This window comes from Homarus americanus, unplaced genomic scaffold (assembly GCF_018991925.1).
Source record: "Homarus americanus isolate GMGI-L3 unplaced genomic scaffold, GMGI_Hamer_2.0 scaffold32583, whole genome shotgun sequence".
Taxonomy (NCBI): domain Eukaryota; kingdom Metazoa; phylum Arthropoda; class Malacostraca; order Decapoda; family Nephropidae; genus Homarus; species Homarus americanus.
The window spans coordinates 19,403,161-19,428,308 of NW_024713129.1; the positions used below are offsets into that span (position 1 = coordinate 19,403,161).

At 40.1% G+C, this 25,148-nt stretch overlaps 1 protein-coding gene across 2 annotated transcripts in view; it reads right to left on the minus strand.

Annotated features, from left to right (window-relative positions):
• LOC121868927 (tudor and KH domain-containing protein homolog) overlaps positions 1–13,918 on the minus strand; it is a 44,671-nt gene extending 30,753 nt beyond the window's left edge. Inside the window, exons 1-3 of one of the 2 annotated variants that reach the window (XM_042369970.1) lie at positions 13,759–13,918; positions 6,333–6,495; positions 255–382 (exon numbers count right to left, since the gene is read on the minus strand). In XM_042369970.1, the coding sequence (XP_042225904.1) occupies positions 255–382; positions 6,333–6,495; positions 13,759–13,857 (390 nt within the window). In that variant the 5' untranslated portion in view covers positions 13,858–13,918. The remainder of the gene's footprint in view (positions 1–254; positions 383–6,332; positions 6,496–13,758) is intronic. The other variant, XM_042369964.1, reaches the window with a different exon arrangement.
• Between the last annotated feature and the right edge of the window lie 11,230 nt (positions 13,919–25,148).

The window sequence follows — 25,148 nt, forward strand, 5'->3', positions numbered from 1 at the left end:
TTTTTCAGAATCCTAAAATTCTATTTTCCAGGTAATGGAAAGTTCCAAGAATCAAATATTTTGGCTAAGGGGGATACAGTATTACTGTATACTGATGAAAGTGCAAATTCTATCAATATAAATTTTAATCAACTCAATATCCTGATTACTTTTAACACACTTTACAATATGAAGTACCGGGCACAAACAAATACATATACAGGTACTGTACTGGACTGTACCTGTACTGTAGAAGTAATCAGTACACTACTTACATAAGGTACCAACATTTCTGTGGTTTCAATCACAGGTTGTTCATTGACAGTCTTGAGGATCAATGTTTGAGCCAAGGTGATATTTTTCTCCAAGCCACTGATGACACACAGACGATGGCCTTCCTCTCCTAATGAGAAATAGTCAACATTTTCAGTACATATACAAAATGATAACAGGTGCTATTCTTGTACAGTATCCTATCAAACAAGGGTATTTTATTGTCCCTACAAGTGAACATAAGAATGAATATACTGTACTCCATTTTCACTACCGTATCAGTGCAAAATTCCCTTAAAAATAAAAATTCACACTGACTACTGTACTCCATATTCTAGGCCACATTGGTTCCCAACCTGGGAGGCATTTGAGATTCCTAGGGGAAGGAATGAGGTGGTCAATGGTCAACATATGCCATTCAAATATAAATTCCTAAAGATATATATGGGTAATTAACTTCGTAAGGGAAAACTTGACATCCGTCATCTCAGCGGCACCTCATGTAGTATTGCCATAAAAACGTCAACCTATTTTAAGCCGTGCGTGATCCGTAGTCAGTTGGCAAGTAACTGTCAAACGGGGAAGGTACATATGGGGGGGGCGCCATGGATACAGGGTTGACCAAAGGGGGGCGCAGTGCCAAAAAGGTTAGGAACCACTGTTCTAGGGTGACTTAAAACATTATTAATTATTTATTTCATACCAATAAGTTGAGGAAGATTAAAAATAAGGGAAACATGGTGAAAATAGGGGTTAAGGCATGTGGCAATGGAATTTTATTTATTTATGTTTTTTTTAATCTTTGAAAGGATCAATATTACGTGGGATTTGGCCACCCATAGCAGCAAGACCAGCTCATCACCTGCTGACCTGGCCTTGTGAATACCCCAAGTATGGTTATCCATAGGGATTAGGAAAGGGGAGGTCTGTAAACCCTTACCTGAGAAACCAGTTCTTGACCATATGACCTGGACGGCCACACCCACACCTCAATATTGTGTCCCACACTGACCTGGGAATCCAGCACCAACACTAATGAGGCTCAGTCTCTGCTTCTCACTTAAGAGGGCGTTACTGTGGTTTTGCAGAATCTATACTTATGTGTTGTTGCCCCCAACCCATAATTTTTAAGTGAAAATTAGTGAATCTAAGAAGAGAAAAGCTGAAGCAGAGTTTCGAACATTCAACAAGGAATGGACTTCTAAACATTTATTTAGCAACGTGGATGGAAAAGCAGTGTGTTTAATTGGCAAAGAAAGTGTGGCAGTGCTAAAGAATTACAACTTAAATTGCCATTTTGAGACCAAGCACTCCAGTAAATATAAAAAAAACATTATGATGAAGAAAAGAGGAAGAAAGCTAATGAGATGGATGCTCAATTACAACAACAGAAAAGTATTTAAAAAAAACCAATTTGCATCCCAGGATGATATTACAAGAGTGAGTTATGTGAGTGCTCACAAAATTGCCCAAAACAGCAAGCCATTCTCTGAAGGAGAATTTATAAAGGAATGTATGGTTGATTCTGCCTCTATTTTATGTCCAGACAAGAAAAACCAGTTTGAGAAAGTAAGTTTGTCAAGGCGAACAATTGTAAGATGTGTAGAGGACATCGCTGAGAACATGTATCTGCAGTTTAAAGATAAAGTAAGGACTTTTGAATACTATTCACTGGCACTTGATGAAAGTTGTGATGTCAGACACACAGCGCAGTTGTTAACTTTCATTCGAGACATCACCAAAAAATTTTAGATCACAGAAAAATTGGCATCAATACAGCCACTGAAAAATACAACAACTGGAGAAGACTTATTGGAGGCACTAAATAACTACTGTATATTTTGAAATTAAGAGTAGAGTGGGAAAAAATGGTAAATGTGACCACCGATGGAAATCTAACAGGTAAGAATGTTGGATTGCTGAAAAAAATTCAAGATCAAGTCACAGAAACAAATGCAGAACAAAATAAAGTCTTTCTACACTGCATTATTCATCAAGAGGTCCTTTGTTAAGTGTTTTAAATTTAAGCCATGTCTTGGACACAGTTGTAAAAGTGGTTAATTACATTTGAGCAAGAGGATTAAATCACAGACAGTTTATAACCCTGTTTGAAGACTTGGAATCTGATCATGCGGATGTTCTCTATCGCACAAATGTGAGGTGGCTTAGTTTGGGAACTGAAAGAAGAGACTGGCTTATTTTTGGACATGAAACAGAAAACTATAAATTTCCCACAGTTGAATGATGAGAAATGGCTCTCCAATTTTGCATTTACTGTTGATATCATGGGTCATATGAATGACCTGAATTCAAAGCTACAAGGGAAGGGGGCTTTAGCACATGATTTATACAACAGCATCAAGGCTTTTATGAAGAAATTACTTTTGTCTCATCAGATGACAAACAAACAGTTTGCTCACTTTGCAACCTTACAACAGATTGCAGTTTGTGATCAAAATATACAGAAGTACTCATTGCAACATACTTGACTTGCATGCCTAATTTTCACACCAATTGCAGGATTTCAAATTAATTGAAAATGACCTGTTTTTGGTGTCTTCTCCCTTCTCATTTCAAGTTGACAAAGCCTCATTTGACCTACAACTCGACCTTATAGACCTGCAATGTGATTCTCCGTTTCCTGAACAGATGAAATCAGTGCTTCTTCCCAAATTTTAAGCCTCTCTTAATGACTGTGCATTTCCAAAACTAAAGGCTCGTGCCCAAAGAATGCACGTGCTGTTTGGATCTACATACAGTGGTTCCTCGGTTAACGAGCACAATCCGTTCTAGAAGGATGCTCGTTAACCGAAACCATCGTTTCAATGGGTTTTTGGGTAATTGGTTCCAGCTCTCCGAAAATTGCCTAAATTCAACAAAAAAGGTAGAAAAGTACACTTACTTTGAGGTGTGTATGTAGAAGGCTCCTGGATGATGATGGGAATTAGAATGGGGGTGGAGGAGAAGGGAGAAGGGAAGGCATTGGGGTGGAAGAGAAGTCACCCCATGGCGCCATTTCACCCGTAAAATTTTAGTTCTCTTGGTGTAATTCAAGATTATTTTCTTTAAATCAACACTGCACTGCATTATATATTGTCAATATATAAAATAAATTTCAAAATGACCAATAATTTGCTTGCAAACAGAGAAAAAAAGCGTTTAGTTGAAGAGTCTCAAGCAAGATGTTACCTCCACTGAAAAGACACAAAGACTGACGCCTGTATGGTGTGTTGGCAGGCTGGATGGCGCGCATGAAACTAGTGACCCTACCTTCAATTATGTTCAATAATTGTTAAAATGACTAAAAAAATTAATGTTAAACTTTTACAATTATTGAATAGTATAAACTTCTTGATAATTACTAAAATGGTAAGGAATTTAAGCCCTAGAACCGATTACAGGTTGTACCTCTCTAGTCCAGCAACCTCAGGACCTGACCGGTGCCGGATCATGGAAATTGCCGGACCATGGAAATTCACCCTTTTCCTGGATAGATAGTGACTTGTGCTTATGCTTGGAAGCACTAGCACCACTTTCTCTGCATCATGGTCTCTTTGAAGACATATTGAAGGGTTAAATGTCATATAGTAGCTTCTCAAATTTCGCGAGTTTTTAATTCTTAACGTATTTTATTGGAACACACAAAGAATTAATAAAAAAAAATTTTGAAGGCGGAAACTTGAATTTCGACGGGTTTGAACGGCCCGCCAACGTGCAGACGACGTGCATAATCGTGTAAACAGCGTCATTTCTCTTATGTACAAAAGATTCATTATTGTTTATTACTGAATGTCTTTTTTATTGAATTAATGTTTATGTGTGCAAAATGAGCAATACAATTCATTAATAATACGTAGAATATTAAAACACACAAGGAAATGACACAGCATTGTTTTCGTTGATTGCAAAGCCAGTGACTGACTGGTTCTACATATAAAACTGAAGAAAATAACACCTTGGTTGTAGCTATAGTAAAATTAATATGGTTGTTTTAAGTAATGTTATTTAATGTTAATAAATGGAACAATAGAAGTAGCTAACGATAATGGTAAGGAAAAAAGAGAGATCGCATATGTAAGTGCGCATGCGCACACATGAAAACATATCGTCATTACATAAGAATATGAAAGCAACACTTATTTACTGTTCATATATATTTTAATTAATGTTTCTGAATTTGTTTTTATTGAATTAATGTGTGTGTGTGCAAAATTAACAATACAATTTATTAATAATACGTGGAATATTAGAGGATACGAGACGGCTGCCGGCATTGTTTATGTTAAAGTTTACGAAACCAGTGACTGATTGGTTCTACATATAAATCTGAAGAAAATAAGACCCTGATTTTAGCTGCAGTAAAATTAATGTAAAAAAATTAATATGGTTGTTTGAAGTACCTGTAATGTTATTTAATGTTAATAAATGGAACAATAAAGTAGCTAACCATTAATGGTAAAAAAAAAGTGAGACTGCGCGTATGTAAGTGCGCACATGTGAAAACATATTGTCATTACTCTACATAAGAATATGAAAGCAACACTTATTTACTGCTCATATATATTGAAGGGTTAAATGTTGTACTCTGTATAGACAAGCAGAGAGAGAGAGCAGCCGAACTGCCGGATGTAAACAAACCTTAATTTCCCGCGGCTTTGTTTTTTTTTTTAAGGGGATTAGCTCACCCGGGCATCGGTAACTGACCCACATTGGGGCCTGAGGGGCAAAACTTTATACTCCTGTAATAATAATTCAGATAATAGCAAACTAAAATTTCCTATCTACCTATTGGACAAACTAAAATCGTTCCGGACCACGGGAGTTTCCGGACCACAGAATGCCGGACTAGATAGGTACAACCTGTACTGTATTGGCGGACTAATACTACAGCTGGTGGACCACCAAATGCAAGCGAAAACATGTTCAGGTCGGCTAGTAAGAAACTCGTTAATCGAGGGCTTGCTCGTTAACCGAAGTTAAGAATCTTATGGAAGGTAACTCGTTAACCGAAATCTCGTTAACCGAGGGACCACTGTATATACGTTAGCAGACATTTTCGGTAATGAAGCTAAATAAAAAAAACTTAGATCTGCAATGACTGATGATCACCTTGAATGAGTACTTTTCATTGCAACAACAGAGGTAACACCTCACTTCAATGGTCTGGTCAGCAATCATCACCGCTGGCATTCATACCACTGAGTAAGTTAAATATTCTTATAACATATGAACAACTTCAAATCTTACATAATTACATATTGGTCTTTTAACTTGCTTTTATTTATTTATTTCTAACCAACAAAACATAATTTTATTACTTTTTATTTATCAAGAAGAACCAATAAATATTTTATTTTATTCATTTTATTTATCAAGCAGAGTTCAGCAGTGACAACGTGGATTAGGGACATCTACAATCAGACCTGGACGACTTCACCAAACCACCACCACCTCCCTAGGGAAGCTGGAAGAAGCAGGATTAGCTGTGATCAGACCTGACCAACTCAACCCTATCACTACCTCCCTGGGGAAGAGTAAAGACAATGTCTCAAGAGAAGAATTTCAGCAAGCAAGATCGATTCTGTTCTACAGGTATTATGTTGATCCACTTAAAGTACTAATTATACTGCACCTTAACTCTATGTTATTACTACACGTAGTAGTATTAATACAGTTTTAGTATTTGTATTAGCATTATTATTAATAATAAAATAGACAAGCTGAGAAGTGATATAGTATTTATTTACCCAAAATATCTATGTTTGTTACTTAATATTTTCCTTACATCCGATATATACAAATACGTACAAGGCTTTACTTTATGCAAATATTATGCATTTGCATTTCTATTAAATCTGAGGCCCGAGAAGTGTACCACCATTCATGAAGTGGCACGCCACTCAAAATAATTGCCCACCCCTGGGTTAGGGTATACAGTATACAGGTACATGACAAAATTCAACAGGGGTAAACATGTCTACAAAAGCATTAGATGGAGAGTTGCTGTACAAGGAAACGTGTACAGAAATGAATAAGTTTCACTTATACAGTACGAACAAATACCATTAAACAGTACATACCTTCATCAGAAATCCTTATATTTGTGTTTGTACGATCCTGAATTAATTTAATATTCGCGCCTTGGCGTCCAATTACAAGTCCAACAGCATCAACTGGAACTTGCACCTGTACAGTTGACCAGTGGTTAACTCTGGCAGTAACCAGTTTAATTTCATCTTCATCCTGCAAATGAAGTTTATTTTGAATTGCTTTTGCACACAGTACAGCACTATACATACGGTGTCTACATCCCTAAAGTTCTTAACATATCCATAATACAGTGAACACTCAAAGATCCGGACTAAAAGGGAGACCACCTGTCCAAAAAAGCCGATTGTCCATATCTTCCAGCGAATGTACTAAATGCATAAAAACGATAAATACCGATATGAAAAAATACAGTACAGTACTGCAATTTATGGCAAGGAGTATTTAGAAAAAATCTGTTGTGTGTATTTTCCCCCTGTTGCTATAGTTTTCTTAAAATACACCGTATAGAAAAGCCTCCCATAATGACGGTTCTACTAACAACGATTCATATTTAAGACCCTGGTTAATTTAGGACCCAATTCAATTTACACCATTATTTTCTTCGTGTTTGCGACAAAAATATTATTAAAAAATAAAGTAAAATTACATTTTCATATAAATAATAACTTAAATCCCAATATGTAATATACAAATATAAAAAAAAAACACGCTTTGTGCAAGGAGACTGCCGGGCTTGTGAGTGTGACGCCAGCATCACTAGTATAAACAGTCTCAGCTGAACAGGAAAAGGAGAAAAACATTCTCAGGTTTCTTACGGCATTTTTTGTGTCCCTATTCAACATGAGCAAGAGAGCAAGATATGATAGGGCTGGTTCAAAAGCTAAAAGAAAGTGTATACTGTAAGCTTAGCTGAGAAACTAGAGATGTTAAAACGATATGAAAAAGGTAAGAGTTCTGTGGATATTGTATTATGTGGAGCAAGCAATGAACATAATATTATTTTCTAAAGTGGATCCATTAACAGAACGAAGCATTAAAATTAACAGTGACATGAAAAACACATATGACCTCTACATAAAGATGTACAGTATAATGGGAAAAGAAAGCTGCTGTGAAAGGTTCTTTCGACAGCTTTATTATTCAAAGGCCTAAACCATCAACTTCAGCTACACCATCAAATTCAGCATCAGCAACAACTTCAGGTTCAGTAACAGTTTCAGCAACAGCTATAATATGATATCTTTATGGAAAGCTTCAGCTTCAGCCAGAGTTGAACATGATTGACGAAATCATCTGAGTAAAAACTCGCACAATATTCATTGGGTGTCCTTATATTTTAGACTTTACCACCATTGGTGAGTAAATTTTTTTTTTAAATTAGTAAGTACAGTATTATTTGAAACATATAGGTATGAACAGTAATAGGTGTTTTCACATATACGCACATCAATTGTTCCATTTATTAACATTTAATAACATTAATTAATACAGTGATCCCTCGGTTAACGAGCGCCTCGGTTAACAAAATTTCGGTTAACGAATTACCTTCCATAAGATTCTTAACTTCAGTTAACGAGCATTCCCTCGATTAACGAATCCTTACAAGCGCCCCTCAACATGTTTTCGCTTGCATACTAGCTGTCGTATTAGTCCGCCAATACAGTAATCGGTTCAAGGGCTTAAATTCCTTAATACTGTATTTTAGTAAATATCAAGAAGTTTGTACTATTCAATAATTTTAAAAGTCTTAAATTAAATTTTTTAGTCATTTTAACAATTATTTAACATAATTTAAGTACAGGGAAACTAGTTTTTAGCGCGCCAAACAGCCTGTCAACACACCAAACAGGCGTCAGTTTCTGTGTCTTTTCAGTGGAGGTAACATCTTGCTTCAGACTCTCTTCAACATAAACGCCTTTTTTCTATGTTTCCAGTTAAATTATTGGTCATTTTGAAATTTATTTTACATATTGACAATATATAATGCAGTGCAATGTTGATTTAATGAAAATAATCTTGAATTACACCAAGTGAACTAAAATTTTATGGGTGAAATTGCGCCATGGGGTGCATTCTCTTCTCCCTTCTCCTCCACCCCCATTCTAATTCCCATCATCATCATCCAGGAGCCTTCTACATACACACCTCAAACTAAGTGTACTTTACTACCTTTTTTGTTGATTTTATGCAATTTTCGGTGAGCTGGAACCAATTACCCAAAAACCCATTGAAACGATGGTTTCGGTTAACGAGCAACCTTCTGGAACGAATTGTGCTCGTTAACCGAGGGACCACTGTACACACATACAGAGTATGTATTCATTTTTTTAACATTAATTTGACTACAGCAACAAACAGGGTTTTATTTCTTCAGTTTCTTATGTAGAAGTAGGACCATCGTCATTCAACACGGGTGTTGTAAACGTGAACAAATATAATGCCGTCTCGTCTCCTCTTGTGTGTTTTAATATTCTACGTATTATTAATGAATTGCATTGTTCATTTCGCATATATAAACATTCATTCAATCAAATACATATTCAGTAATAAACAATAATGAATCTTTTGTACATATTCTTAAGATAAATGACATGGTTTCCTTGAGGGCGCAAGTATATATTGCCGTTCCACTATCACTCTTTTTTTTCTTTTACATCAATGGTTACTTTTACTGTACCTTTACATTAAATAACATTAATTAAAACACCCATATTTTTTACATTAATTTTACTATAGCAACAACCAGGGTCTTATTTTCTTGTTTCAGATGGATAACCGACATTGGGTGTAAACACGACAACAACAATAGCGTCCCATCTCCTCTTGTGTGATCTTATTCGAGTATTATTGACTTATATTGTATAAGGTGCAATCATAAACATTATTTGAAGAATATAGTTTGCATTTTTCATTAATTGTATTGTTTTTGGGGGGAATAGAGGGTAAAATGCCACACAAAAGTTATGAAAAGGTCACACTGGGGAACACATCTTATTATTATTGCTTTCTTTTAATGGTAATTAATGATTCATGATATGATGATTCATCTTACACTGCAATATTGGAGGACACATTACCGTCGTTATTCGAGGCTTTGCTGTACCAGTAAATGAGAGGAATAAATAAAAATAATTCCAAATAAATAATTTACAACAAAAAATACTGTAGTAATGTGAGTTAACTGGAATGCTTCAAACCCAGAATTTCCGATAGCCGGAACTGAAATTTTCTTGGAAAATCGTTCGAAAAGCCAAAACTTTACGGAAAATACCGGCATTGAGAAAGATTTTCTAAGGGGCACATTTTTTTTAAATTTCTGCAAAAATTTTCCCAGCATACCTGAAAAATTCCAGGGATGTTTCTTTGTTTTCCATGTTTGAGAGATAAAAATCAGGCACATTTTCTGGAAATTCCAAGAAATTTTTTTCAGTAGAGTACTCAAAAAATTCCAGGATGTGGGATATTTTTCCGGGTTCGAGAGATGAGGTAATACGCAATTTCTGTAACTTCCGAGAATATTTTTCCGTTACCCGGAAAATATCGGGAATGAGGGATATTTTTCTGGCTTTGAGAGATTAAATAATGCATCTTTCTAGAACTTCCGAGAACATTTTTCCATTATGTACCTGGAAAATTCCGGGGATGAGGGATTTTTTTCTGGCTTTGAGAGATGAAAAAATGCATCATTCTGGAACTTCAGAGAACAGTTTTCTGTTATCTGTTTTTCAGGTGCTCAAAAGGCGACTGATTGTGCTTTTCAGTGCCCTAGTGTGATCATAATATCTCTGAGTATATGTTGTTGCACAAGCATTTAGTTGGCATTAGTGATCCAGCGTTGTAGAGGCATGTATGTCAAATCTGTGACTTGTTCACTAGTGTTGACAGCCTGCAAGCTGTGTTGTGCATTCAAAGCCGCTACAGGTTGCCGTTTCCTGCCAGGGGGTAGGACAGCCCCTGCCCACTTTGGCCGTGGCAAACACAGGTACCCAGGTACAGTATGTGTGGCTGGTCTCAACCTGCTCTCTGCACTTCATCTGCGGCCTGCACTATTACAGCGTCAGGCCAGCCTGTGAGATGTAGCCAACATCCATGTCAACTTGCTTGGGTTCTGCCCCCCGCCACAGGAGCCCGAGCTGTTTGGCATCCCTGCAGGAGGTGTACGTCACCCAATCACCCAAGAACCTCTACCTCTCTCTGGCTGCCTGCAAGGATTTGGGGCTTGTTCCTGAGGATATTCCATTCCCCTGTGGGAGTGGAGGCGGTGAGCAGCGAGATGGCACTCCCTGTTGACCCCGTCTTGTCACACAGACCACACACGGTACCGTTTCTGCCATTGGATGAGAATGTTTCAAGATTAGAGGGGTGGCAACTCCAGCATTTCTCTTTCACCACCTTCAACACCACCAGGTCCTCGCTCCCTGCCATGACCGGCAACCCCCACCACATCCACCTGACTTCCGGCACCCAGCCATATGCCTGTCACACCCAGGCATCTCTGCCCAGGTACTGGGTAGCAGAGGTCAAGGATCAGCTAGATGAAGGCATCAGGAGAGGCATCATCCAGCCTGTCCTAGCTGGGAGGCTAGCAAGTGGTGTGCTAAGATGGTGGTGGTAGCCAAGAAGTCTGACCACCCTAGGCTTATTGTGGATTACCAGTGCCTCAACACTTGCTGCCTCCGGTAAACTCACCACACACCTGTCCCCTTCGATATGGTGTCCCAAGCCCCATTACACTCCTACAAAACCGTAACTGATGCCTACTGGGGCTTCCACCAGGTGGAGCTTGATGAAGAGAGACACCGTCTCACAACTTTTATCACGCCATAGGGTCGTTACCAGTACACCAGAACACCCACGGGCCATTGTTCCACATCCGATACATACACATGCAGATTTGATGCCATCCAGGTTGTGCCCAGGAAATATAAGTATGTCGACGACACCCTACTGTATGACTCAAGTGTGGAGGGGGCATTTTGGCATACATTTGACTTCCTGGTGACATGTGCACATAAAGGAACAACCCTCAAGCCTGAGAAATTCCAATTTGGCAGGAAGGAGGTTAACTTTGCGGGGTTTCACCTCGGTTGGGACTCCTACAAACCCACCACCGATCACCTATCTGCCATGAAGGACTTCCCCATGCTAGCCCAGCCCACTATCACGGATATCAGGTTATGGCACGGCTTTGTCAACCAGTTGGCCCAGTTTCTTGCCACAGCCCCCATCATGGAGCTCCTCAAGAAGCCCTCTGGGAAAACGGTGTACTGGGATGACCAGTTACTGGCCAAGTTCCGTCGGGCTAAGGACACATCTGCCAGCTAGCCAGAGATGGCCTAGTTTATTATGACAAGACCAAACCCATGGCTGCCATCACCAACTGGAGACAAGGAATGAATAGGTTTTGTTGTCCTCCAGCAGTGCTGCACCTGCTCTTCTGCCGACACGCAGGGTCTAATGGTAGACCTGCTGCCACATGGCATCAAAAAAATTGTGACCAAGTTCCAGGTTGCTGATCTGATTTTCTGCCTCATTTACACACAACTGCAGGGTCTCAATTGTTTCTCTAACTATTGACAACACAGCATACATATATTGTTTCTCACTTTTGATCTTTTTTCATTTTTGTATTTCTTTATGGTTCTTTATTATTATTATTATTGCTATTATTATTATAAATATTATTATTATTACAGGTATTAATATTATTATTATTACATTTTCGCACCTCCAGGCCCCGATGTGGGTCAGCGACCTGTGCCCGGGTTGGCTAATCCCCGTAAAAAAAAAAGTCAAATCGGGGGTGGCCGCAGCCAATCAAATCTAGGGTGGGGGGGGGCGGCAACCTATCAAATCTAGGGTGTGGAGGGGGGGGGCAGCCAATCAAATCCAATAAAAAATCTCAACTTTTGATTCAACCAATTAGCATTCAATATTCAGCGTGGGTGGTAGGATGCGGGACATTTTTAATCAGTTGCAACATGGAGCCATAACGTAAGTACTGGGTGCGATTTCAATTATTGGAAGTTTATCGTATTATTTAATTCAAAAAATAAGGAAACTTTAAGGAACTGAGGAACCCACGACGCATTCTGATCTCTGACTCGGGGTAAGGTCAGAAATACTGTAACAGTTATTTATATTCTCGTGGAGGCTGACCACGCAACACTAGGGTTATTACATAGCGTTTGGGAGTCCGAGGGCAGAGGCCCCAGTAGGGTTTAGTTAAGGTTTAGTTTGGTTATATGGTATAAGTTAGCAAGCACAGAGTACCGGAAATTCAGAACAAACAATCGATAAACTATTATGAGGGGGGGGGAGGGCTAAATCACAAACGAGTAATTTCCAACAGAAACGAAGGTCAGATTTGAACTAATCGCATCATAACCCATCAGAAAACCACTTTTTCTTCAAATTCCACGATTGCTTTAATGTGCACATTTACCAAAAACAGCCGTTTTTGATCAAGGATAATTCACATCTTTTTAAAAAACAATAACGCATTTCCCATGGAAACGAATGTCAGATCTGAACAAAACCCATCAAAATACATCAGAAATCAAACATCTCGTGAAAAAATACGAGGGTGTGTTAAAACGAATATTTACCCAAATAACTCATCGACAAGTCAGTCGTCAATATTAACCTTTAAAAGTTCAACCTAACCTAACCTAACATAATCTGTGAGAAGTACTTCCTCGAAAACACGTACAAGAATATAAACATAACAAATAACACATGGCGGTATAGTCATCAATATTAACCTAAAGTACTTACTATAATAACAAGAATGTGGAAAAAATTAACGAATTGAACAGGTCCTTCTGATGGTAACTCATTTTGTTGGTAACGATGTTCTCATACAATATCAATTTAGCCAGTTTGTGAAATAATAGCTCACAAACGAACCAAGACTAAACATCTTAGGTTAGATTTGGTTGTGTCACATTGTATGGCACTCTTCAAACATTTACTATGACAAAATCAGCCTTATGAACACTGGCCTGGTCCCTTCGTCCAATATGCAGTTTACCGAAGAAAAAAAAATGTGATGCTCATTAATTTTGCACACAGGCTATGACATACCTTAATCATGCATTCTCTGATAAATTGTTTGTCAAGCATCATGTACCTTAACATGGCAGATGGCAGTTACTGTACAGTACTTTCATATCATAGTACAGTATCAGAATTCGGGTCTTCCGGTTTATAATACTTTCATTAATTGTACTCTCAAACTAAATTACTAATCAAAGGGCGAGAAAATTAAAACTAACGAGCTCGGATTATGTTATTTGCAGACATCCATGAATGAAACATCAATAGTAAATCATTTTCTAGGTCAAGGTAACACAATTCACACCTTCAACTGCTTATGTTTACACCACAGAACGTTACCCCATGACCCAAACTACTTAAAAAATACAAGTTGTCATGCTATCAAAAACTAATTACCTTCTTGGTTATATAATATAAAACAGCTCCAGCAACACCAGACAGCAACAGAGCCCCACCAAGAGGTAATATGAGGTTTTTAATACGTCCCGTGTCCATGACGATCACTCCCTACCAACTCCAAGACACTGAGTCGCCTCCTACCTCCCACCTCCAAATTTTACAGGGATTATTATTCGTCTGCTACACTTTTTTAAATTACGGTGATAGTACTGCGATATAATGACTTTAAATGGCATATCCTCACCAATTTCTGTAATTTTTAATGTTTAATATTTTTTCAGTTGTCATTAAGTTGTTTATTACTGTAGTAGACAAGTAGTTTCATCACCTGCACTTGGTCAAAAATATAACTCTCCTTTTTATTAGAATATTATTCATTACTTACGATAATTAGTATATTAACGATTAGCTGTGAATTCATAGACATATGCAAAGGGTTCAAATAGACTCATGTTATTTGTTATTACAGTGGCAATGTTGCCCATCTTCTGTTGGTGCTTTTTTTTTTACTTTTATCCTCTAAAGACCTTAGCTGCTGAAGCACGTTAATATTTTATAACAACATCTGTGGAAGTGGTTGGCTGATACATATAAATACATATTATCTCAGGCAATTAGTAAAACAATAAAATATTTAGCAAGTGAGAGCTTGAGTGCGCGGGGTAATGTGGTCCCAACGGATTAGTTGCGTCTGCTGCGCTTGGCCACTAATACAACTCCCACACTGATATTTTATTGTAATTCGTGTATTAACTTTAATTTATATTGAAATGCAGCACATTGATTAAAACTGAAGCCAATAAGGACGAGTTCATAAGTTCCACACGTACAGCATGTACTCTATCCTTTAATTTTATTTTTTGCTCACTCCATTGGCCGATACTATTTTACTTAAAGAAATGTTTATACAATATACTGTGGTGTGGGTTTATGCAAACTTACATACTAATACACACACATGCATATAAGGATACCGACAAAATATGTAAACACAAACGCACATAAATATATAGCCTGTAAATTATATGCACTGTACTACCCATACCCGGCAACCCCCCGATCAGTTATTTCATTCATAGATGTTAGTACTGTATTGTATTGTAATCCGGTAACTGGTGGTAAATTACTGTCTGATTAAGGCAGTAAAGTTTTCGGTTTCAAAATATTTCATGACGGCAATGTTGGCAACACCGCATGCAGGTTATACAAGAATAAATACTTGTCACATCTCGTTTGTCATGTTTGTCCAGAAATATGCAAGCAAATCAGCACATATGATAATCTTCCTACAACGTCATTCACAGATTTACATCTGTACGGTAACATTCAAGAGTGGTTTACATTAATGAAGCTTAGTGAACCCCCCAAAAAAAAGAAATAAGCATTAAATAATGACATTTGAGAGTGGAGTGCCAAACAAGCAGCAACACAGCATCTATAGATAACCTAATGTATTGTTGAAGATGACGTCAACTTGTAGCAGAGGGTGTCGAGTTGTCCTGGCATCAAACTTTGTAGCGTACAGTATGTGGCCAGTTGTCAATTCTCTTTAGTTGTCTATTGTCTTTTTGTATGGGCACACAAACGTACGTACATGTAGATATCTCACACTCAGGAATGGGGTAGAATAGACTCACAATACGTTTTCTGTATATATATTGTTGTACAGTGCAGTGCTAAGGAGTTACTAGGTGAGGAGTAGCTTGCTCAGAGGTCCTGTAGGGTGAGGAGCTTGTATTTTTTTTTTATTGGGCACCCCTCCTACATCCTTGTGTCAGGTGAAGCGCAGAAGCGTTTACAGCGCCCAACAGGGAAGCATGCTAAGTTCATGCTTGCCTTTATGACTCATGAGTTAAGGGTGTAGAAGCCTGAAGAGTCAGTGGTTTATGTCATCAAGTTATTGGAAGCTCCAACAACTCCCTGAATACAAATTCGCAACTTTCGACTTACAACAGGTACCTACTTTACTGCTAGGTGAACAGGGACTAATGGGGGCTAGGAAGTAAGTCAGTGGGGTGGCTGATGTTTGGGTTCACACTCAGGTTGGGATGGAGAAAGGAAACTCACAATGTGCTCTCTGTATATATGTTGTATTGGATGTACAATGCAGCTTGGTGCTGGGAAGTGGCAGCGTGGTTACAAGCGTGATGTAGAGAGAGCTGGTTGGTGAGGATGCTCAGAGGAGGACCAGCTTGTGGGTCGCCATGCTCGCCGGCGGGAGCGAGGGCCGCCAGGCAGGAGGAGGAGGAGGAGGTGTTGCTTGCTGGTTGGTGTAGGTAGAAAAGAGAGGTAGGTCACCACGAGGTCAGGTCTTATATAGCGGAGGTAGGCGTGGCTTAATAGTTGACCTCCGTCATGTAAGGCGGCGCTGGTTGACCTAGACCACGAGGCATACACTGGGGAATTCGTGGGGTCGGCTACACAGCGACAAACAGCGTTTGTAGGGGAGAAATCCACTACAAGTCCAACAACTTCCACCGGCCCGGGAATCGAACCCTTGACATCTCGCTTGCGAGGCAAGACTGTCCATTTATTTGCTTCGACAGGTGTGATTTTGGCAGCCTCCATGTGTCTGCGAAGTCGCATAATTTCTACCATGACATCCTCATTAAAAATTTAATTAAAAATCTTGGTCATGCTTGAATTTGAAATACTCCCCTGAAGTTGTTGTTCTTTTGCAGAAAACAAGTAGCTTGGCTGAATAGCTGCAAATATTGACAAGATGTCATCCACGGCCTCTGAACGAGCATCCAATTCTAGACTAAATCGATCTAAGCATTCAAACACTGATCTCCTCATTTCCTCTTGCATTGGCAGTCCAGCACCCCTAGCCATCTCTCCTGGCATCATTTTCTTACGTCTTGTGGGGTATGAGATTGTTTGGTTCACACTCAGGATGGAATGGAGAAAGGAAACTCACAATGTGCTCTCTATATACATGTTGTATTGGATGTACAATGCAGCTTGGTGCTGGGAAGGCAGCATGGTTACAAGCGTGATGTAGAGAGAGCTGGTTGGTGAGGACGCTCAGAGAAGGACAGCTTGTGGGTCGCCACGCTCGCCAGCGGGAGAGAGGACCGCCAGGCAGGCGGAGGAGGGAGGGCCGCCAGGCAGCGGCAGAGGAGGAGGTGTTGCTGGCTGTGGCTGTAGGTAGAGAGAGAGCTAGACCACCACGAGGTCAGGTCTTAAATAGCGGGGGTAGGCGTGGCTTAGCAGTTGACCCCCGCTCCGTGGTGTATGGCGGCGCTGGTTGACCTAGACCACGAGGCATACACTTGGGAATTGGTGGGGTCGGCTAGGCAGCGACAAACAGCGTTTGTAGGGGAGAATTCCACTACAGTACTCCCCCTTCCCTCCAGGCTGTGTAGGAGACTTGTTGTCTGCAGAGTTGCTTAGCACATGCGAGGCAGAACGGGCGGTGCGTGCCTCATGTGAGACAACGGCGATGGCGTGATGAGCCGGTCGCTGGATACAACTGTCTAGATACACAATATCTGTGGGAGTAGAGAGGGAGAATAAGGGTGTGTGGAGGCGATGAATGTTGTGCTTCCCTCACGGCAGGTACAGAGTCGACAGATGCGCCTGCTGGGGTGTGTGGACCTGGGTCAGGAGCAGGGGCTGTGTCAGCAGCAGCGGATGAGGGCTCGTGACAGCAGCTGGGTCCACGACAGCAGCAGGGTGCAGGACATTAGCAGGGAGTACCTGAGGGAGAAAAGAGGGGTGTGTGGGTCCGCACTCAGGAACAGAGGCCGCATCAGGGGCGGCAGGGGTTACTGCTGGGCCGGGGTCGGCGTCTGAGGCAGGACGGGTGTGCTGGGGTCGGTAGGACGTGGTGCTTGGGGCAGGAAGAGGAGCTGGTGTCTGCTTAGAGTAGCAGAGCTGCTCTAGGGTGTCTAACCTGCGGTGTAGAGACAGTAGTTGTAGAGTCGATGAGAGCTGCTTCTGGGTTGATAAGCCAGCCTTCCATGTTGCTTGAAGACTGGGAGAATGATCAGTTTCTCCTCCATCCTGTGTGAGTGCGAATCTCCGGGAGTCACCATTTGTGGGGTATGAGATTGTTTGGTTCACACTCAGGATGGGATGGAGAAAGGAAACTCACAATGTGCTCTCTATATACATGTTGTATTGGATGTACAATGCAGCTTGGTGCTGGGAAGGCAGCATGGTTACAAGCGTGATGTAGAGAGAGCTGGTTGGTGAGGACGCTCAGAGAAGGACAGCTTGTGGGTCGCCACGCTCGCCAGCGGGAGAGAGGACCGCCAGGCAGGCGGAGGAGGAGGAGGGAGTGCCGCCAGGCAGCGGCGGAGGAGGTGTTGCTGGCTGGTTGGTGTGGGTAGAAAAAAGGAGAGATCACCACGAGGTCAGGTCTTAAATAGCGGGGGTAGGCGTGGCTTAGCAGTTGACCCCCGCTCCGTGGTGTATGGCGGCGCTGGTTGACCTAGACCACGAGGCATACACTTGGGAATTGGTGGGGTCGGCTAGGCAGCGACAAACAGCGTTTGTAGGGGAGAATTCCACTACAGTCTTATCCTCCCTCTTGTTTCCATGGAGATGCCCATTTCTTCACATTGTGCAGTTGCATATTGAATCGCTCTCTCCACAATTTTATTCCGCTGACCTCGAAGAAACAATTTCAAACCATTCTACAGTGCACTTTTCAAGACTTATTCCTTCTGTTTGCAAATACTTCTGTGTGAGATTCACTTCTTCCAGTACATCACACCAAAAAGAAAGATAAACCAAAAAATAAAAATCACATACAGCTTTAAGCAAAACTTCAGCTGATCCTCTTGTGTCAACACTTTCTCTTTGATTCGTCAGTATTTCCAGGGCTATGATCAGCTTCTCAAATTGTTTCTTGAGAGGCTTTACGGCATCTTGATGTGCACTCCATCTAGTCTGAGAAAGTCTTTTGACTGTCAGGTTCATATTTTCTTTCAGTACTTCCCATCGGTGAGTTGAAAGTGAAAAAAAGCAATAAAGTTTCTCTACAGTGTGGGGTGAGAGATGTTTGGTTCGAGACTCAGGATGGGATGGAGAAAGGAAACTCACAATGTGCTCTCTGTATACAGTACATGTTGTATTGGATGTACAATGCAGCTTGGTGCTGGGAAGTGGCAGCGTGGTTACAAGCGTGATGTAGAGAGAGCTGGTTGGTGAGGATGCTCAGAGGAGGACAGCTTGTGGGTCGCCATGCTCGCCGGCGGGAGCGAGGGCCGCCAGGCAGCGGCGGAAGAGGTGTAGCTGGCTGTAGCTAGAAGAGAGAGGGCACCACGAGGTCAGGTCTTAAATAGCGGGGGTAGGCGTGGCTTAGTAGTTGACCTCCGTGATGTATGGCGGCGCTGGTTGACCCAGACCATGAGGCATACACTGGGGAATTCGTGGGGTCGGCTACTCAGCGACAAACAGCGTTTGTAGGGGAGAAATCCACTACAACAGTTCCAAAGAATGTTACACATAAAGGATTGGTTCCAAAAGAGTGTACCCCACAAAGGTTCAAGGAATGATTGGCACAAACAAAACCTTTGGATTTATTTCTTTGATTTTCTTCTGAACACCTCAATGAATACCAGCCATAGTTGCAGCATTATCATATCCTTGACTGCGGCAAAAGTTAATGTCCAGTCCATCACTCTCCAAATTACTCAGGATATCCTTTGTGAGCTCATTTGCAATTTTTCCAGCAATAGGAAAGAAACCCAAGAAAGATTCCCTTACTTCAACAGAATCACCTTCAATATGAACATATCTAATCACTTCGGACATCTGATCTGTATGAGAACTATCAGGTGTACTGTCAAAAAGAATTCCAAAATACTTGTCCTTCTTGATGTCAGCCAAAAATTTTTCCTTAACATTATTTCCTAGAAGACAGATGAATTCATTCTGAATATTTGGTGACAAATAAGAGCTCACTCGCCTTCCAGATATCTGAGATGGAATAGCATGCTTAACCTCCAAAAGATGTTCTTTCAAAACAGGATCATAGTTTGGTAGTAACTCCACCAGTTCCAGGAAATTGCCTTTGTTTATTGATAACATATCCTCCCTATCACCACGAAAAGGAAGGTTCTGTCGAGCTAGAAACTTAGTCACATCCAAAAGACGATGAATATGTCCCTCCATTTCTTCCTCTCACTGTCCATTGCAGCTTGATTATCATGATCAACAGTTCTTTTGAGCTTTAGTCTTGCCTCATGGCACCCCCCTCTGGCTGTCACCCAGGGCGGACCGCCCCCTTACATGGCACCCTCCTCTGGCTGTCACCCAGGGCGGACCGCCCCCCCCCCCCACTTAGTACGCCACTGCCTCTGAGCAAGCCTCTCACCACACAGCAACTTCTTAGCACTGCACTGTACATACAATATATATACAGAAAACGCATTGTGAATTTTTATTCTTCCCTCCATCCTGAGTATGAGATATCTTACAGGTATACAAAGAGAAATAGACAAACAGAAATAACTTGACACCTGGCCACATATAGTACTCCACAATACTAGAGGTGGTGATGCCGAGGGAAAGAGGCCAGAGATCTGTGCACTTCTACTTTTATCCTCTTCACCACTGATCAGCTTGTTAACCCCTTGGGCGATCGGTCACGTCCTGTTACGCACTGTTGTTTTATCCTCTTCACCATTGATCAGCTCGCTAGCCGCTTGAGCGATCTGTCACTTCTCTGTTACGCACTGTTGGCAAGTACTGGGCATGCACCAGTCCCTGAATGTACCTGAACCTGCTCCAGTGTTGGTCAAGTCTGGTCTTGAAAGAGCTTACACTCGGTGCCGTAACAGCACTTTCTGGCAGATTATTCCAAGAGTTCACAACTCTCACTCCAAAAAAGTTTGCCCTCACAGTTTTCAGGACCTGCAGCTTCTTCAATCTTGAGCTGTGACCCCTTGTGGGGCGAGCGTTCGCCAGCTCCAAGGACATTCGACTGAGTAGTGCCCTTTGAGATGCTTATACACCTCAGTTAAGTCGCCACTGAGAGATGAGAGTGCCTGAAATTGCCTAGCTTATACTACAGATGGGCAAGGGGACACCCAATTGAGGTGCATAAGCATCTCAAAGGGCACTATTCAGTCGAGTGCCCTTACCTGGAGCTGGCGGACGCTTGCCCCACAAGGGGTCACAGCTCAAGGTTGAAAAAGCCGCACGCCCAGAAAACTGCGAGGGCTAACTTTTTCGGAGCGAGAGTTGTGAACTCTTGGAACAATCTGCCAGGGAGTGTTGTGATATAAGGGCGGGGGCGGCCGGGTTTTTTGTTTCTCTCTTTCTTTTTCTTTCCTTATATATTCTTTCTTTTCTTATTTCCATTTGTTCTGTCTAGTTATTTCATTTCATATAGTTACTCCATAACCTCTGACCTTTGGAAGCATGGCGAGGGTTAGGGCACATGGGTTCTGTAATTCTGCTATCAAGCTATTGGATAAGAATAAAGGTAGATACTGAGGGAAAATGGTACCCCTTACATACTGTACTCTAAAAATGGTTTGTTAATATGAAATTCAATTTGGTTAAAGGTGTCATTAACATGCAACTACAAGGATCAACTCCTTGGCTTTACTCATCTGCAATTTCAATTAGATACTCTTGCTTCTTACATCATTACTGGTTGTGCATTTAAAATAACACACCACATGACATGCTTTTATATGGTACCTTCACTAGAACTGTTGGTAGTACATATGGAGGATGCACTCACAACACATAACACGTTATTACTGATACTATCAATATTTATGGGTTCACTACTCAACATGGGATAACTATATTTCTGCTAATTATCCCCAATCATATACAATAATAATACTTTGGCCCATATAACTGTAAGGAGTGCCCCAGGGTGTCACTCTGGTGTCACCACTGTAACACTCAGACAAAAACGGACCACTAGGTCTTATTCTATAAGTAACAAAAATCGATCTTAAATTATTTGTTACAACATCAACTTATACCTCCTTAACCCTTTCGCTATGTTTTGCGCACTTACCATTTTATTCTGGCTACCGTCATATGATTTCATTGTTTGAGGTAACCTCCATGAGCCAAAGGGTTAAAAACCCATCTCAATTAACCCTTTCGCTGTGTTTCACGTACTTGTCATTTTATTCTGGCTACTGCCAGACGATTTTATTCAGCTTGGGGTAACCTCCCACAGCCCAAGGGTTAAGGTGATTATTATTATTATATATCATTTACAAAAAAGATGGTCACTTTGCATACTTGCTAAAAGCACAGAATGATGGTGTTTTTTAGAACAACAGGCTATTATAAGGCAATTAATACAGTGCTTGTAGCATCATGTCATTATTTGAAGAACAAACATACACCAGCACATCTCAACTGTCAGTATAGCTGGTTTACTTACATCGATAACATGCACTACTTCTATTGGTGCCCTGTAGTAATATTTAGAGCAACATGATATCACAGGAAATGCATACCAGCACCTCAGTTGTGAGTATACATAAATGGTTTACTCACAACATATAATAAACTCTAATACTGGTAATAGCCAAATTCATGGTTTCCATACTCAACCTGGGACAATTATATTCCTGAACATTATCCACAATCATGTACACAAGAATAGTAGAACATGCAATCAAGATTACTACACCCACGGTTGCCAACTCCTTCAACCCAAAAGTTGCTACAATGAGTGCTAAGTCACAATTTCAGCACAAAATTTGCTAAATCTTGTAGGCTAAATTCAAAGAAACATAGGATAAGCCATGATATAAAATCGTTAAAACCTAAATCACCGTAATTGCATACCCGAGATTACAAGAGTAATTCGTCATCCTCTTCAGAGAGCGAGTGGGCCGAGCTGGTTGTTCCTTCAGCTTCATGTTGTGACTGGGAATAAGCCTCGACTGTTCCAGTTACTTTGATGATGTGCTTTGGGATTTCATAACTAAGACCGTTTTTTTTAAGTCTTTTTAGGCCACTACGAATGGACAGCACAGCACTTAATGTATTTAGATTAAGACGATTTCTCAGCTTTGACTTAACTAAATTGATTTCACTGAAAAGTCTTTTGATCTCGGCATTAATGTGTGGAAGTGATAATACTGTATTCTCATAGCCAGAGATACAGGTGCCTTGAATGGCTTGTCTCCAGCAGTCTCCATACTGATTAATTTCTGTCCATAAGTCAACAGTAGAAGATATGTTTTGCCACTCTATAAAAGTTAAGTTATGACACTGATTTTCTATTTCTTCAATCTTGGCAGCACTGTATCCAAAGAACTCATTGTCTGTTGGAGGCTTAATTCTTTTTGTGCACTTGTTGACAGAAAACCTGGACATCTTTGATAACACAGAAAAATTATCAGGAAGCATTAGTTTAAGTTCTCGGCACAGTTTTAGTATAAATACAATGCATCTGTTACGCACTTCGTTTTCAACATCCTGAGAGAGTTTGAATTCTTTGTAAAAGTTTTCAGATTCATACCCAAGGAAGGACACTTTGATCGACATGAGAGGCTATGTCTGCTGACAATGGATAAATTTACTTGGTTGGTAAGGTATTAAAAAGTGAAAAAGGTTGAAACATAGTTATCTAATGCTAGTGCTCTTTCCATCTTCCTTAAATCTGCTGTTCAAACAAAAGAACTGAAAATGGCTGTATTCAGTCATAGCTCGAAGGTGAAGTGCTTTGAAATTGGATGGACAGAGTTTTCCTATTACAGTATAACGTCGATATAACACGAGATACATTACAAGAGAGGTTGCTTTAAACCGAATTCGCACTAAATCGAAGTGTTGTTTCAATGGAAAAATTTAGTTTGGTACCTGAGAGAAACAAAATACTAAAAAGACTGAGAGTCTACCCAGATGCACCTCAGCCCATTTCCTAGAATAAACAAAACATTGTTTTTTGTAGTATTATGTTAAAACAAACACTCATAAATCAACACAGCTAAAATTATGGGACATGAAATAGTCTGTTTACTAGCAATCAGCTGAAGGGGGGGGCGGGGGGGAGGTGAGGTGAGGTGATATGTTTGACAGTTGATGTCAAGGTCTAGTGCTTATTTATTTATCTGTCCTTAAGAGTGACTAAGTTTTTCTCTTATAAAATGTCACTGAACTGACATGTTCTCATTAATTTTATTACAAAGGGCTAAAAATTTTATCTCTTGTGCAAAATATATGATGTTTATATTCAAATTATTTGTTGTCTTGCAAGGATTCTAGCAACGTAGATTTTATTCTCCCAATTTTAGTCTGTGATATTATATAAGATAAAAACTGTAAGCCTATAACCACCCAACCCTGGCTGGGAAGATGGGGGGGTGACAGTGACATATTTATCAGTTGGGACTGAAGGTCTAGTGAAGTATTTATTTGTTTATTTATGTCCTTTAGATTGAGTTTTTGTATTTTGCTTATAAAATGTCACAGAAGTGACAGGGGAGAATATACTTTACATTGCTGGAATTCTTATAAGATAGTGATTAAATTAAATATAATCATGCTATAGTTTGCACTAGACAAAAATTTTAGTAATAATTAAGTACATTATTTTGAGTACATGTACAGTACAGCTTTGCCCTTTGGAGAGTGTCGCGTGCCCAGAGAAACATTAGGCGCGAATTTTAAAATATGATGCGCCAGATTGACTCGAGCAAAATAGGAAAGATTCGCTTTAAATTAAAACATTGTCCTTAACTGTGGGTGTCGCTTTAAATCAATAATCTTAAATTGAATTGCTTTAAATCGATGTTCTACTGTACTGTACTGTAGTTACGCAGCAGAATAATGTTCTCATTGAAAGCTCTTGTACAGCACCAATCAGACTCAGTGGACAAGGCTGCCAAAGGGTACCTAACCAATCTGTCAGATCTGAAAAAAATGAAGACAATGAGCTGTCTCTGATTTCCTACTCCTGTTGAAGCTTATGAAACAGCTTAATTCTATGAAGATAACAGAGCTAGTTGTAGGGCTGGAATGTATATTAAAAAAATGCTATGTTGAAAATGATGCCACCTTCTTTGGACAATGCACACCATACAAATCATACTCTTGTTACTGTGATCTGAATTTTTCTTCCATGCTGTATGAAATCATAAAATCCTTTTTGAATTTTCTGAATGAAAGGTATAATTTGGACTCTGAAAGAATCAATAAACAGAGTCTCTTGATAAAGCTGGATCGAGGTAACTGACAGTGACTTGAAAATATGCCATGAACTTATCATACCATTTTCTTTACAATACAGAAATACTTGTGAGGCTTTTGATTCACTAATGACTCCTTCTGAAATAATATAAGCTACTGTTCAAACCAGTTGGAGAACAGAGAATTAGTCATGAAATTAGCACAGGTAGTTGCAGCTAAACCACATTCAGTTGATGTTCAACAACTGATAAAATCAT